General features: G+C 34.4%; 1 protein-coding gene across 1 annotated transcript in view; it reads left to right on the top strand.

The window, feature by feature from the left end:
• VPS13C (vacuolar protein sorting 13 homolog C) overlaps positions 1-12,774 on the top strand; it is a gene marked incomplete at its 5' end in the record, with an annotated part of 90,128 nt that overhangs the window by 38,111 nt on the left and 39,243 nt on the right. The window contains 15 exons of the mRNA XM_084293187.1: positions 57-165; positions 574-707; positions 1,394-1,550; positions 2,342-2,421; positions 3,286-3,345; positions 4,523-4,688; positions 5,715-5,831; positions 6,401-6,504; positions 6,984-7,151; positions 7,628-7,932; positions 8,325-8,469; positions 9,651-9,807; positions 10,629-10,759; positions 11,742-11,911; positions 12,453-12,691. Of these exons, the coding sequence (XP_084149313.1) occupies positions 57-165; positions 574-707; positions 1,394-1,550; positions 2,342-2,421; positions 3,286-3,345; positions 4,523-4,688; positions 5,715-5,831; positions 6,401-6,504; positions 6,984-7,151; positions 7,628-7,932; positions 8,325-8,469; positions 9,651-9,807; positions 10,629-10,759; positions 11,742-11,911; positions 12,453-12,691 (2,242 nt within the window). The remainder of the gene's footprint in view (positions 1-56; positions 166-573; positions 708-1,393; positions 1,551-2,341; positions 2,422-3,285; positions 3,346-4,522; positions 4,689-5,714; positions 5,832-6,400; positions 6,505-6,983; positions 7,152-7,627; positions 7,933-8,324; positions 8,470-9,650; positions 9,808-10,628; positions 10,760-11,741; positions 11,912-12,452; positions 12,692-12,774) is intronic.

Genomic DNA, 12,774 nt, shown 5'->3' with positions numbered 1-12,774 from the left:
TGTTTGTTTGTTTATTTGTTTTTTCATTCTGAGAACTTTGATCTGCAATTTTGTAGGTTGCAGTAAGTCAAGAGGATTTGAATGTCTTCCTCAAAGTGCTGACAGAAAACCTTGGTGAAGCAGAAGATAAACAAGCTCGTGCAAAGCCAGTACTGCAAGAGGAAGGTGAGAGAGAAAATTTGTCTCAAATATGAAGTTAGTTTTCAAGAATAACGAAAATCATGTGTTATATGGAAAGCAGACTTAGATCTGAGTATGATGTGCAAGTAAAAAGCTCTTGTTAATTTTGCAAGGACAGTGTTTGTGCTTCAAAGTATTGCAAGACAGAATTTGGTGGTTGTGGGAGCTAAAAAGTAATGGAGGTGACAAGTACTGAGATGGCAGTGTCCTTGTTGCCAGAATGTTTCTACTTTCTTTTCCTGTTCTGAAGTTAAAGGCTCTGTTTGTGGAAATGTTGCTAACTTATCTCAGGTGAATTTAAGCCATTTAAATGAATAAAAGAATTGGATCTGTTTCTTGAGCTAAACAAATAGTAGCAAATTGGCAAGTTAACCACTTCATTGAATGCTGCAGGTAAAACCAAAGAAATGGAGAAATCTGTTTTGACGCAGGATAAGAGTGTTCCAGAAGGAGTGCTGTCTGACAAAAGGAAAGGAGCATTAAGTGAAGATGTAGTCAATATGCTGCTTAATTTTGAAATCAAAGAGGTACGTATCTATCTATAAAACTTACTTGTTACTGGTTCTAGTATTCAAACCTGTTTATCTGAAGAAGTGGGCTGTAATTATAAATTATTGAAAGATGGGGGTAATAACTGATGAAAAGAAAATAAAATAACTGAAAAACTAGATTTTTCAGTCTAGAATGATATACAGAATGCTACCTTTATTTAGCTCTTTTAATTTGTCTGTGTTATGTGACTTCGTATATATAGAGGGCTTGACATCTCACAAGGAAAAACAGACTTTGTTTTAGATGTTCTGCACTTATGTAACCTTATACAAGGCGTATGGTTCTTAAAGCAACAAAATGGCTTTAGTAGCAAAATAGGTAAGCTAGAATTGATATTTTTCCTGTAGGGATACAGGACTGAAGGTGAGTTTGTAGATGAAATACAGGGAAAATGCACAAACAGCTGAGTAACAAAGATACTTATGGATATAAAATTATCCATGTATATCTTTTTTCTGAAGATAGATGTCTGTGTGAACAGAAGGGGAAAAATATTTACAAACAGGTGTTACAGATTCTGTTCGTAGAAAAAAGCAAACTGTCTAGACTAATACCACTTTTGAAGTCTAGCTGAAGAGAGAATGTCCGCTTATAACTGCATGCCATGTTCTCTGAACAGTTTTACTGACATAGTGAACTCAATTCCTTTTCTATATTCAAGGTAGTAATAACCTTGATGAGACAGGTTCAGAAGGAGAGGTATCCATTACATATTCTAAATGTGCTACAGCTTGGAACTAAAACTAAAATCAGAGATCATGAATTGACCGCAGCAACATACCTGAAAAAAATTACTATGAGATGCACTGAAATAACTGGTAAGTATTCTACGTAACTGGTGCATAGTAAGTATAGTGCATACTGTAAATTTCTATGGTAAAATAATATTATGATACAAAATAATAAAAATAAACAAACAATAGAAAAGGGAGGTTATGTGCCAAGTTATTTTCATGATCCTGCTCTCTGTAGTTCAGATTCAGTTTAAGTGTCTCCTGTGATAAGAAGTTCTACTGCTGTTGCTAGAGTTAGCTCGAATATAGTTAGTTGCCTACTTAAAGTCATTCCTGTGAAGTATTCTTTCTGTTCAGCATGTTTTGATGAGCAGTTACTAAGTTGTAAAAACTTCAAATTTGTTAATCTGTGCTTTATTGCTACTTCTGGCAGCACTGGAAATCCAGAATACTTCTTTATTTGTGAGGTACCAATTTGAAGCGGTACTCAAGTGATAACAGAAGTAGCTGTGTACTTACAGTAGAAAAGTACATTACAGAATATATAAATAAAGACAGGAATGTAAAACTATGGGTAGGAATGCAAATAACTTACCAGTTCTGAATCCTCTTGCAGGACCGTGCTAAGTTTATTTCGATTAGTTTAATTAAACGGATTCAGTAAATTGACAATTAAAAAATAGTAATCATGAATACAGCATTTCACAGGATAGTGCTTGATCTGCAGCTCCTCTATGAAAAGAAGTGTTTCCTTTGATAGTTTCAGCAACAGTAGTATATAATTTAAAAATAGAACAGAGGCATTCAATGGGTGGAAGAAAACTTGTGAATGGAAATACTTTCAATTAATAACTAGATTAATTCTTGATTTGCAGACTCAAATGGAGATCCTCTTTGTATTATTAATTCTTCAAGTAAGACAGATGAACATCTTCTGAAAATGGAATACATTAAGGTTTCAATACCTTTTTAACTAAGATTATTTGGGAACTAAAATAAGGCTTCCGTACTTAGCCTGTGAGAGATGGTTTGTGGGTCTGTTTTTTTTTTCCTGCTTGTTTGTTGTAAAACTTGCATCTAAAACTGTCCGAGGCTTTCTCTCAAATATCCAGTTTTCAACTTATATCTCATTTTACTCTCTGGTGCATCCATATAGTGCTTGCTTTGTAAGTTAACCCAGCTACTGAAATCATTGTGTAAGCTAAATGTGTGCATTCTTCTCTGTAAAGAATACAGAGTAGTACCTTTGTGAAACTTAATAGTTGAGATGGTCTTTGCCTATTCAAGTGAAAGGTGACCTTCATAGGGCTTAAAAGCATTTGAGGAGTAGTAAGTTGGTAGGTGGCTCTTGAGATTTATTTAAAGAAAGAAAAATGTCTTTCAGAAAGCATGTAAATACTTGGGCATCTCAGGTCTCAGGACCAATGGGATACTATTATTAAAATTTTGTCATTAATGTTAAGAGTAGAGCAAAACAAGTTAATTGGTTCTGACAGAGTACTAAGCATAGATTGCTCCAGTCTAAATCTCTTGTATGTAAGATAAAAGAAAATACTGTACCTAGGCAGCAGAACTTTCGCAAACTATATGCAATAAAATGTTGCTTGGAGCATTGTGAGTACCCATACTGTTTGCCTGAATAGTGTATTTTAAGAAGAGAGAAGTCTTTTTCCTAAGGGTTCATTGCTTTCCTGTTTTCTTTCACTGTGGTAGTAATTGTTGTGTGTGTAGAGAAATAATTCAATTCATTCTATTAATTGAATAGAAACTGGCTGTAGGCTTAGTTTTTTGTTTTTTGTATTTTTTTTTCCTCCTTCAGGCTGATGCAGACGGACCTAATTTTGTTACTATTTACAGAAGCACCAAACAGAGCATTGATGTAAGTAGAGGATGCATTTCATAACTTTAAGCTCCTCAAGTAGTAACATCTGTATGAACCTGTTAATTGCTTACTGAAGAGAACAAGCCCTGTTGTTCTGATCATTAAAGCATACTACTTCATATTTCATTACTTCAAAGAGAAATCCAGGAAAAAAAAATGTTTTAAAAAAGAAAAAGTAGTAGTATTTAGCACTGATTAGTTAATTATTTTTCTAGTAGAAGCTGTAGATTTTTAGCTAGTTAAAGTATGTAAGTACATATTTTTAACTGTAGCATATGGGGTGCGTGTGTGTGTGTTCCTCCTTGCCCCAAATGATAAACTTGGCAGCATGTAAAATGTAAACCGTGCATTGCAGAGCTTGAAAGTTCCTAACAGTGAAATTGAGATGAGGTGAAACATCTTATGAACACGTGACATATTCACTTAATGCTTTTTACTTTTCCTGAAAGCAACTGTCTACGTGTAGTTTTCCATAACTTGTGACTTCTAAAGTAAGCAGGCCTTGATAATTGTTGCTTTTAAAAATGTTTTCATTTAAAGCAGTCATGGTAGGTTGAGCTTGCTTCTTGATAGAGAATTTGGAGAATTTGACATGACTGATCTACTTTACTGAGAGTCAAGAACGCTGACATTCTTTAATGTATCAGTAAAACTAGCATTTTCAGAGAACTGCTTTCAGCTACACAAAGATGGCTAGCTGATGGTACGTTTCAGTAAGTAGTATTAGCCAGAGCAGTTGCTTTTCATGTGCTTTCTGTTCTGATTGCAAATTTTGAATCTTGTGTTTTTGTGGGTGAGTTCTTTTTTTTTTCCTTTTTTTTTTTAATCATACCTACTAAAATATTTCTCTGTGTGGTTCTGCAGATATGATCCAAAGAGCTCTGTAGCAATGACATGCAACAGAACTAAGAGCTTACTGAAAAGGCCCATCTACATTAAATAACAATTCTGAGACGTGCACGGTACTTCTGTAGCTGTTGCTGTCTTCTCTTCCATGGCTCCCTCATCTACCCTGAAGTTTCTATATGTTGTTAAGCTGAAGGAGGTAGAAAGGGGGATATGCATGTGAAAGAGCAAGAATTTTAATTGTGACCATAACTCTATGCTCATATGCAATCACTTGGTACTATATGTCAAGTAACAACATTACCATGTTTCCTTGCCCTTATTTTAGGTTGTCTTTTCAAGTTTGGATCTAGTACTTCACACAGAGGCTTTACTTTCCATCATGAGTTTTCTCACATTCGGTGTTCCATCAAGTGCTCCTTCCAGTACTGAGAAGGCATCAGACCATAAGCCCCAAATAGAAGAACAAGAAAAAGGAAGTGCTCTCAGACCAGGTAATGTAATAATAAAGTCCATGCTTTTGTTGCATGGCAGCATATAGCCTTTGTTTTCAAAGGATACCATTTCAAGTGACAGCACTGCAGCCTGTTCGGTGAAAAGATAGGCACAATTGCATGTGGAGAGAAAAAGATCTTATTTAAAGAAACCCAAAACATCGCTCTGTATAATGTTAGTATTTGGAGAGGCCAGATGACCTTGCTTAATTCTACCAATCCTCCTTACTCCATATGTAATTTTACTAAACAGTAGACTGAAGTGGAACAAATAATGTTGCAGTAAACAGTACCAAAGCCTTTCCAAAACATCGGTGTCATGACTTCGTTGTTCTCTAGTCTGCAGGCTGTAAGAGTGCTTACACTGATAAAAATAGGTGTTCTTGAGCCATGGGGAAGTTAAGTTCTGAACTCAAGGATCTCCCTCAGTCTCGTGCTTATTTTAAAAATTGATATCTGTAACCTTGAAGTAGTATACATTTTTATATGTAGACTCCTGAAGGGTGTTTTGTCAGGGTTTCTGTAGTTGATTACTCTGTACTGTTTGGGAAACACAAGGTTTTCTAATCTGTTGGGATCAAGTTTCTAGTAATTGGTTGTTGTATTTGAATTTTGGCAGCACCTTCAGTTTGGCTGCAGAAATGTTTTTCCTCGTTAATTAAACCTAAATTGGCTGTGCTACTCTATGCAAAAAAGAACATTGAGCATGTGAGATAGTGTTTGAGAGTGTATTCAGTATGCTGTTGCATTAAAAAACAGATATTGAGGGTAAAAAAAATAAACCATTGTCTTGATTGTTATTTGCCTGTGTTCACTCATGACTGTTCTTGTGCCAGAAAATAACCATGTTTTAATTAAAAAAAAAAAAGTTGATTTCATGTCATATCTAACTAGCATTAACTTCAGGGAATAACTGCAAAATCTTTTTTGAAACGTATATATACAACACACAAATAATGTAGTATCTGGTTTAGAACAATTGAGTTACGATGGTGATCTTGTATGTCACTTGGTTTTCCCATCCAGTGTCTGGTAATGCAACCCATGATGATATCTGTGAATTAAAACTCACCGCAAAGCTAAATTCATTCAGCATTTCAGTATGTGATCAGACTTGTAGAATTGCAGACATCAGAATACAAGGTAAGTTCTATTTATTTATTTAATTAGACTAATTAATTGTCAGAAATATTATTTATCTTTGTGCATTGCGCACAGACTGATGTGTGCACTACCTACGTGTCTTGTAACTTATGTGTCCTTAAATACAGTTTAATTATATAGTATCATTGCAGTTAACAGTTTTAACAGTTTTAATATCCAAAATGCTTGCAAGGGAAGAAAATGTGAAAATGTTCTCTTTGAAACAAGAAGGCAATTACTTTCTAAGTGCAGTAAAATTAGAAGAAAAGAAAACACAATTTGATATATAGCATAAGCTTAAATTCTTGAAGAGCTAGAGTGATCTTAGGTAGTGTCAGGAATATTTTTTTTAACCATAGTCTTAAAGTCAATAGAACTTGGATTTTTCATATGTAGAAAGGTCAGGACTTCTGCACTGGGCTTAGCATCAGTTGTTACATAGCAGACATCTAAATTATAAGTCAGTGTTATTTTTTTCATATTCAGTAAGATTTATTTCTTAGAAAAACTATTCAGTTAATAAATGCTTTTTAATAAGTTGCTATCTTCTTTCTTCTATCTCAAATCAGGAATGGATGCATCCGTAGCTGTGAAAACTAAAAAGATTAAAGTATTCTCCAGACTTGAGGACATTGTGATTACAAATGTTGATCCAAAAACAATCCATAAAAAGGTGATGTGTTGCACAGATTAGAAGCAGACAAAAAAACACCCTTTATTGAAGCTATTAAATGAAAGTACTCTAGTTGATTTGGTCTGTTGTATGCATGCGTTATACTAAGTATGAAGTAATGCATCAAATATTAGGCAAAATTTCATTGCTTTACATGTATTTCAGGGAAACAAAGCATGCTTCCATTCATTTTTTTAGTTCTTTTTAATCACGTTTCAGTTGTGTTTTCATTGATGTTTTAATTCTGATGAGTAGTGTGGGTTAAATATAAATTGAACTACAGATAATCAAATGAGATGAAACATACCCTGAAGTAGCTAACTTAATTTTTTTTTGTGCCTCACATATGCGTGTCCAAGTACTGCTGATAAATTGCTGTTCATTTGTTTGTGGAAATATTACTTGTCTGAGACCTTAAGCAATAATTTTGTCACAGATTATTGTCTGGGAGTTTTAACTATATGGACTTAATCTTCTAGGCTGTCTCCATAATGGGAGATGAAGTATTTAGATTTCAAATGTCGCTTTATCCAGATGCTACTGCAGGTGAAGCCTATGCTGATATGTCAAGAGTGGATGGTAAAATGTCTCTGAAAGTGGGCTGCATCCAAATAATTTACCTACATAAGTTCTTTATGTCTCTCTTGGTAAGACATTGGTTTCACTTCTCTTCTTGACAGTAGGAGGTTGTTTTTTGTTGTTGTTTTTTTTTTTTTTTTTTTTTTTAAATAAACAAGTTTATTCAGCTCTCTCTGACCACTGCCTTGTGGTGAGCTGATCTACAAGCATGCACAAGTATTTTGATGAAGAAATGCCCTTAAAAGTTGCAGTTTTATTGAAGAATAACAAATAAGGGCAAGGATAAAAAAAAAAAAAATAGGGAATCTAATCGATAGCTTTAATATCTTCAAAATCAAGTAAACAGTGTCTTTTCACGTGTTTTTTATTCCTTTTTCTTTTTTGAAACTTTCACAGTTAAATTTGTATTTCTGATACACTGTGTATTTCTGACACAGATAAACTATTTCTCTTTTTTTTTTTTTTTTTTTTTGCTTCAAACTTACTTTTTTTTTGAGTCTTACTTGCTCTTGTAGATCTCATCTTTTTGACTACTTTCCAACAGAACTTCCTAAACAACTTCCAAACGGCCCAAGAAGCCCTGAATGCAGTGACAGTCCAGGCGGCGGAAATGGCTGCTTCTAGCATGAAAGACTTTGCTAAAAAGAGTTTTCGTCTCTTAATGGATATCAACTTGAAAGCTCCAGTTATAGTTATTCCTGAATCTGCAACTTCCTGTAATGCTTTGATAGCTGATCTTGGCTTAATCAGAGTTCAGAATGAATTTAAGCTGGTGTCTTCAGATGAGTCTTCTCTTCCTCCAGTCATTGACAACATGGATATACAATTAACTCATTTGAAATTATCAAGGTATACATAGGGTTGCTTTCTGCCTTCAGAAATACTTCTCTAAGAAAACAGGTCCATATTCCATATGCAGCTGTTCTATTATTTAAGGATTAGGGCCAATGGGCATGTTGAAAAAACAAGCACCATCAAAAAAAACAAAACAAAAGAAAAAAGCGTAGGCTTAAGAATGCATTTAGATAGGGATATATGTCCACAATCTTTTTAAAACTTCTTGGAAAGAAAAGAACGACAGGGGAGTAACTGAAGCACTTCTAATGTACAAACCTGGACCTAAGTGCATGTATATACACATTATTATCAAAGAGCCATAATTGTGCTAGATTATAATTACATTATTTGGGGTTCTGCAGCTATTAATACCTGTCCTGTATTGATTATGTCATCTTTTGTAGGTGCATTTTATTCACAGATTCTCAAACAGATTCTGAAATTCTGTGTCCTGTGAGTTTGACTTTACTGGTCCAGAGAAATTTAGCAGCAACTTGGTATCATAAAACCCCAACAATTGGAGTCAAAGGAGACTTAAAACCAATGCAGGTAATATCATGGCAAATCAGAGCTAGAATGAAAGTTACAATTATTCTTGGAACAGTATTTAGTCTACTTACTAAACTTGTAGACTCATTACAGTTTGTATTCTTTACAGAATATTATTACAGAATATTCTTTCCAGAATATTAACACTTAAGCCTGACTGTCCCATTCATAGATGTGCTAGTTTTGGTATTGTATAACAAATAGTTTTGGTAGTTTCGTGCAAATGAAATAGTCTGTCCTTATGGAGGAGAAGGGAGTCTGTTGCAGCCATCATTTGAATTAATAGCCAAGTCAGTAAGGTTTATCTGTTGAATTAGTATTTAGTATTTAGATTACTAAGGTTTTAAATGGTTTAATTGTAATAATCAGTTATTTGAGTGTTCAGTAGTTGTAGTGGAAATTAAAATGGTAGAGGTAGGTCTCTGAGGCAGTAGTTCAAAATGATGCTTGATGACTTTTCAGACAAAGGGGTTTACTTCCTTTTTTCCCATGTTGACCATAAAGATTTAGGTGGGTAGAAATAGACTGCAAGGCCTTGTAATTGTATAACAGACTAATTTCATTCCTCTGTCTATGCTGAAGTCAGCTGTAGCAGTAGTGAAGCACAGAGTAATATAATACTGAAGGAGTACCATTAAAAAAAAAAAAGGATTTAGAGAAAATACTCAAACATTATGTATTTTTGGCTAAGTGACTGTATCTTCCCACTTTTTTTGCTGCTTATTTTTTTATGACCCTGCAATATTATAAATGTATTGAGATCCATTAACTCTTCAGGGACTTAATGAATGACAGTTGCTTTCACGTATACAACAAAATGGCGATTTTAATGTTATCTGTCTGTTTCTGTATTACTGATTTGTTAAGAAGCATTTATTTTTATCAATTATTATATTTCTGCAGCTAAAGAGCCTTTGAAAGACCAGATAATATTTAACACAGTTCTTATTGTAACGCCTGTTCATAACAAGCAGCTAATTATATTTAAGGAGAAGTGGTCCAACTGTTTTTACTCAAATTTAGGATGTTTTGAGCAGGATTATTTTGACTGACTGATATGCTTATAGTGGAATCAGAATGTTGTTTTTTCTAAACACTTGCTTACTATTGACAAAGATAGGGTTCTGCACTGGAAGGAGATAACATCACCAAAAATAGGTTGTGGGTTTGTCACTTTACAGATTGCACTCAGTGAAGATGATCTAACTGTTGTCATGAAAATTTTACTTGAGAACCTTGGAGGGGCTTCTTCCCAGCCAAATACTCTGCAGCAGAGCATTGAAGATACCCAGATGGTTAAAAAGGGGAGAGTTTCAAATGAATCCGATTCCTCTGAGGGTATGTTAAATTCTGTAGCTATATAGGTATATGGAGAGGACTATGTGCAATTCCAACATGTTGGTCTGAAACAGTGCAAATAAATCATTCTTCTTAATGGTTATGAATGAGTTTATGAAAAGTTACAAATACGAATGTATGCACATTCCAAAAACATCGCAATGCAAGCTGTTGACGGTCAAAAATTTTGTAGCTGTTGCTTGCAATTAATCTTTTATAGGGTGGTATTCTTCAGCCTGTATCAGAGGCTGAAATTGCAGGTTTAAAACAGATAAAACCCAAACCAACAAGCTTCCCCAGAATATTAATGAACAATTATAAAAATACAGGATAATATCTTTTTAATATTTAAAGAGCATGTTAATGTAATCAGTATGTGTTTCTAGCTGAAATATAGTTAAGTTTGCCAATTTGTTTGTTCAAAGCATAATAGTGTTCTCAATGTCAAAAAGTTTTTCAACCAATAGTTGAAAGGTATACTATAAAAAGAATCTAGAAGGAAGAATAATGCAAATTGTGGTATTGCTACTTTATGTAGTTGACTAAAAGAGGAGCAACCACAGTAAATTAATGACAACTTTAAAAAAGTACTTAAACCACTCAGAGCGTGGTAATTTTAACATCTGTTGAAGAGAACAGTATGCTATTGAATATGTAACTGTGAGTTGTCCTGAGTAGTCATCCTAACTTTTCCTCTTTCTCTGACTCTTTGATTTTAACTTAAAAAAAAAAAAAAAAAAAAAACAGAACTCAAACCCAGAAAACTATCCCCAAGCTTAGTATTCTAAAGAAATGTAAAAATACTTTATTTTTATCAACAGATCCTCTTCTTGCTTTTGGACAAGAAAGTGTTTCTACAGTTGAGTCTTCTGCAGAACGTTACGAAACACTTAAATTTGACTTTAATTTTGAGTCACTTTCAGTAATTCTCTACAATAGAGATATGAATCAGGTTTGTGACAAAGCTTTTATTATGCTGCTGGGGTGGGGAACTTTGCACATGGACAGAACTCCAGATAGTAAAATAAAATATTTTTATCTGTTGTCTTGACCTTGTTATGCTTGCCTTATGGATCTTTGGCAATTTATCCTTCAACCTGGAGACTTTGAGCATAGAATAGCCTTAATTTGAAGAATGTCAGTGCACTTCTAAAAATCACACATTTAAAAAAAATAAAACAACCAACCAAAACAACCCACCATCTCTTTTGATCATTGAAGACTTGATTCCAGCTATCCAACCTAAAAAATTAAAATACAGAAAGTATGAATTGCTGGTCTCCATGATGCTAGTTCAGTGCATGGCTGTATCGTTAGTAAGCAGCTGCAATATGTACATGATCCATACTTCCCTCTTACATAGCCCTGAGTGTGAGCTATTAACAAACATCCTGAGCAAGTCAAACTGTGCTGAAAACAGAAGAGAAATGTATAATGCTGCCTTACTATCGTGACTTCATAGGCTTTGTATAGATCTGAGGGTTCTTGCTTTTTACACCTTGGTACCTAGTGATTGGGTGGTAGCTTTGTGTTTAAAGTGACTGTAATACAGGAATTTGCAGTGGGTGTGTTTTGAAACGTTCTTGTGGAATGAGCATCACCAGGAAGAAATGCACTAATGTAGTATGATTTAAATGCCTTGTTTATATCATTTCTATTTAATGCTGAGGTCCTGGTTGTAAATGGAGTTACTGTGATGGGAATGGAGGGATTCTCTGGTAGAAGGTTCAGAGTCAAGTGAAATATCATGCATTCTGAACAACTGCTAGAAATGATGTATACTTCAGTTAATTTCTTTGACTAATTTTATGGTTAAAGGACTCAGGACATCAACATTTGCAGATTGTAATGCACATTTGTGTGATTAGCCTCATGAGAAGTGTGATTACTACTTTGTTCTGTGCTAAGTAATTTTACTGCTTCTCATTATATAGAAGTCCCCGCTTTTGCTGCATAGTGATAGATTACGCCTTGGTGAACTCCGACTGCATCTCATGGCATCGTCAGGCAGGATGTTTTCCAATGGCTCAATGGATATAAATGTTAAACTTAAGGCATGTACACTGGATGATCTCAGGGAAGGAATTCAGAATGTGACACAAAGGTAAGTATGAGTGCATCAGAAATGAAAAAGTCCATGCAGTTTATGAGGAAGACTGTTTCATAGACCTATACTTTGCTTCACATGACACTGATAGAATGTAATAGGGCTGTCAGTTGTGCTATGCACTAAAGCAATTAGTAATGTATTTTTAATCATGTTAAACAGGTTTCTTCAAATTACATGTTGGCTTATAAGGTAATCCAAAAAATACCTGGGAGGCTTGAATACTACAGTCAACTGTGGTGAAGAGATGAGTAGAGTGCAACCAGCCTTGGTTAGGGAGTTCTAGGTACTGTACTGTAGTCTGACTATTACACGCTGCATGTGTAATTCCTGAATTGTAGGACACAGTTAAAATAGAAATTATTCCTCTGTTAGAGAAAAGTCTATATCCTAATTTCTCTGTAGAAAATGTTGATTGCTTATTTAGTAATTCTTTTAAAAATGACAAAGGGAAGGGACAAAGATATTTTGTATCCTGTTTTTTCTATATTACTGTGTTATGCTATTACAAAGAATTGTCATTAAACTTCTTTTCCAGAATGATAGACAAGAAGCATGACACAAATGACAGTTGTATGATAGATATAAGATACAAACAGGATGAAAATGGAACTGAAGTTGTTGCCATCCTTGACAAGCTGTACGTATGTGCCAGTATGGAGTTTTTGTTGACAGTAGCGGATTTCTTTGTTAACTCAATGCCGGCATCTTCAGCTGAAAAATCTACACAAGTCCATTTAAAGCACGTTGCTTCTGGGAAATCCAAACCAGAAACAGGTCTGTAAAACTGCCTTCTTTCCCCTTTCTTTTCACAGATCTCATATTAGAAAAAACTCATCCAAAAGTGTTCAAGTGCTTAT

This window comes from Netta rufina, assembly GCF_964035555.1.
Source record: "Netta rufina genome assembly, chromosome: 11".
NCBI lineage: Eukaryota > Metazoa > Chordata > Aves > Anseriformes > Anatidae > Netta > Netta rufina.
The sequence above is the reverse complement of the archived record's forward strand: the minus strand, read 5'-3'. Positions and strand labels throughout refer to the sequence as shown.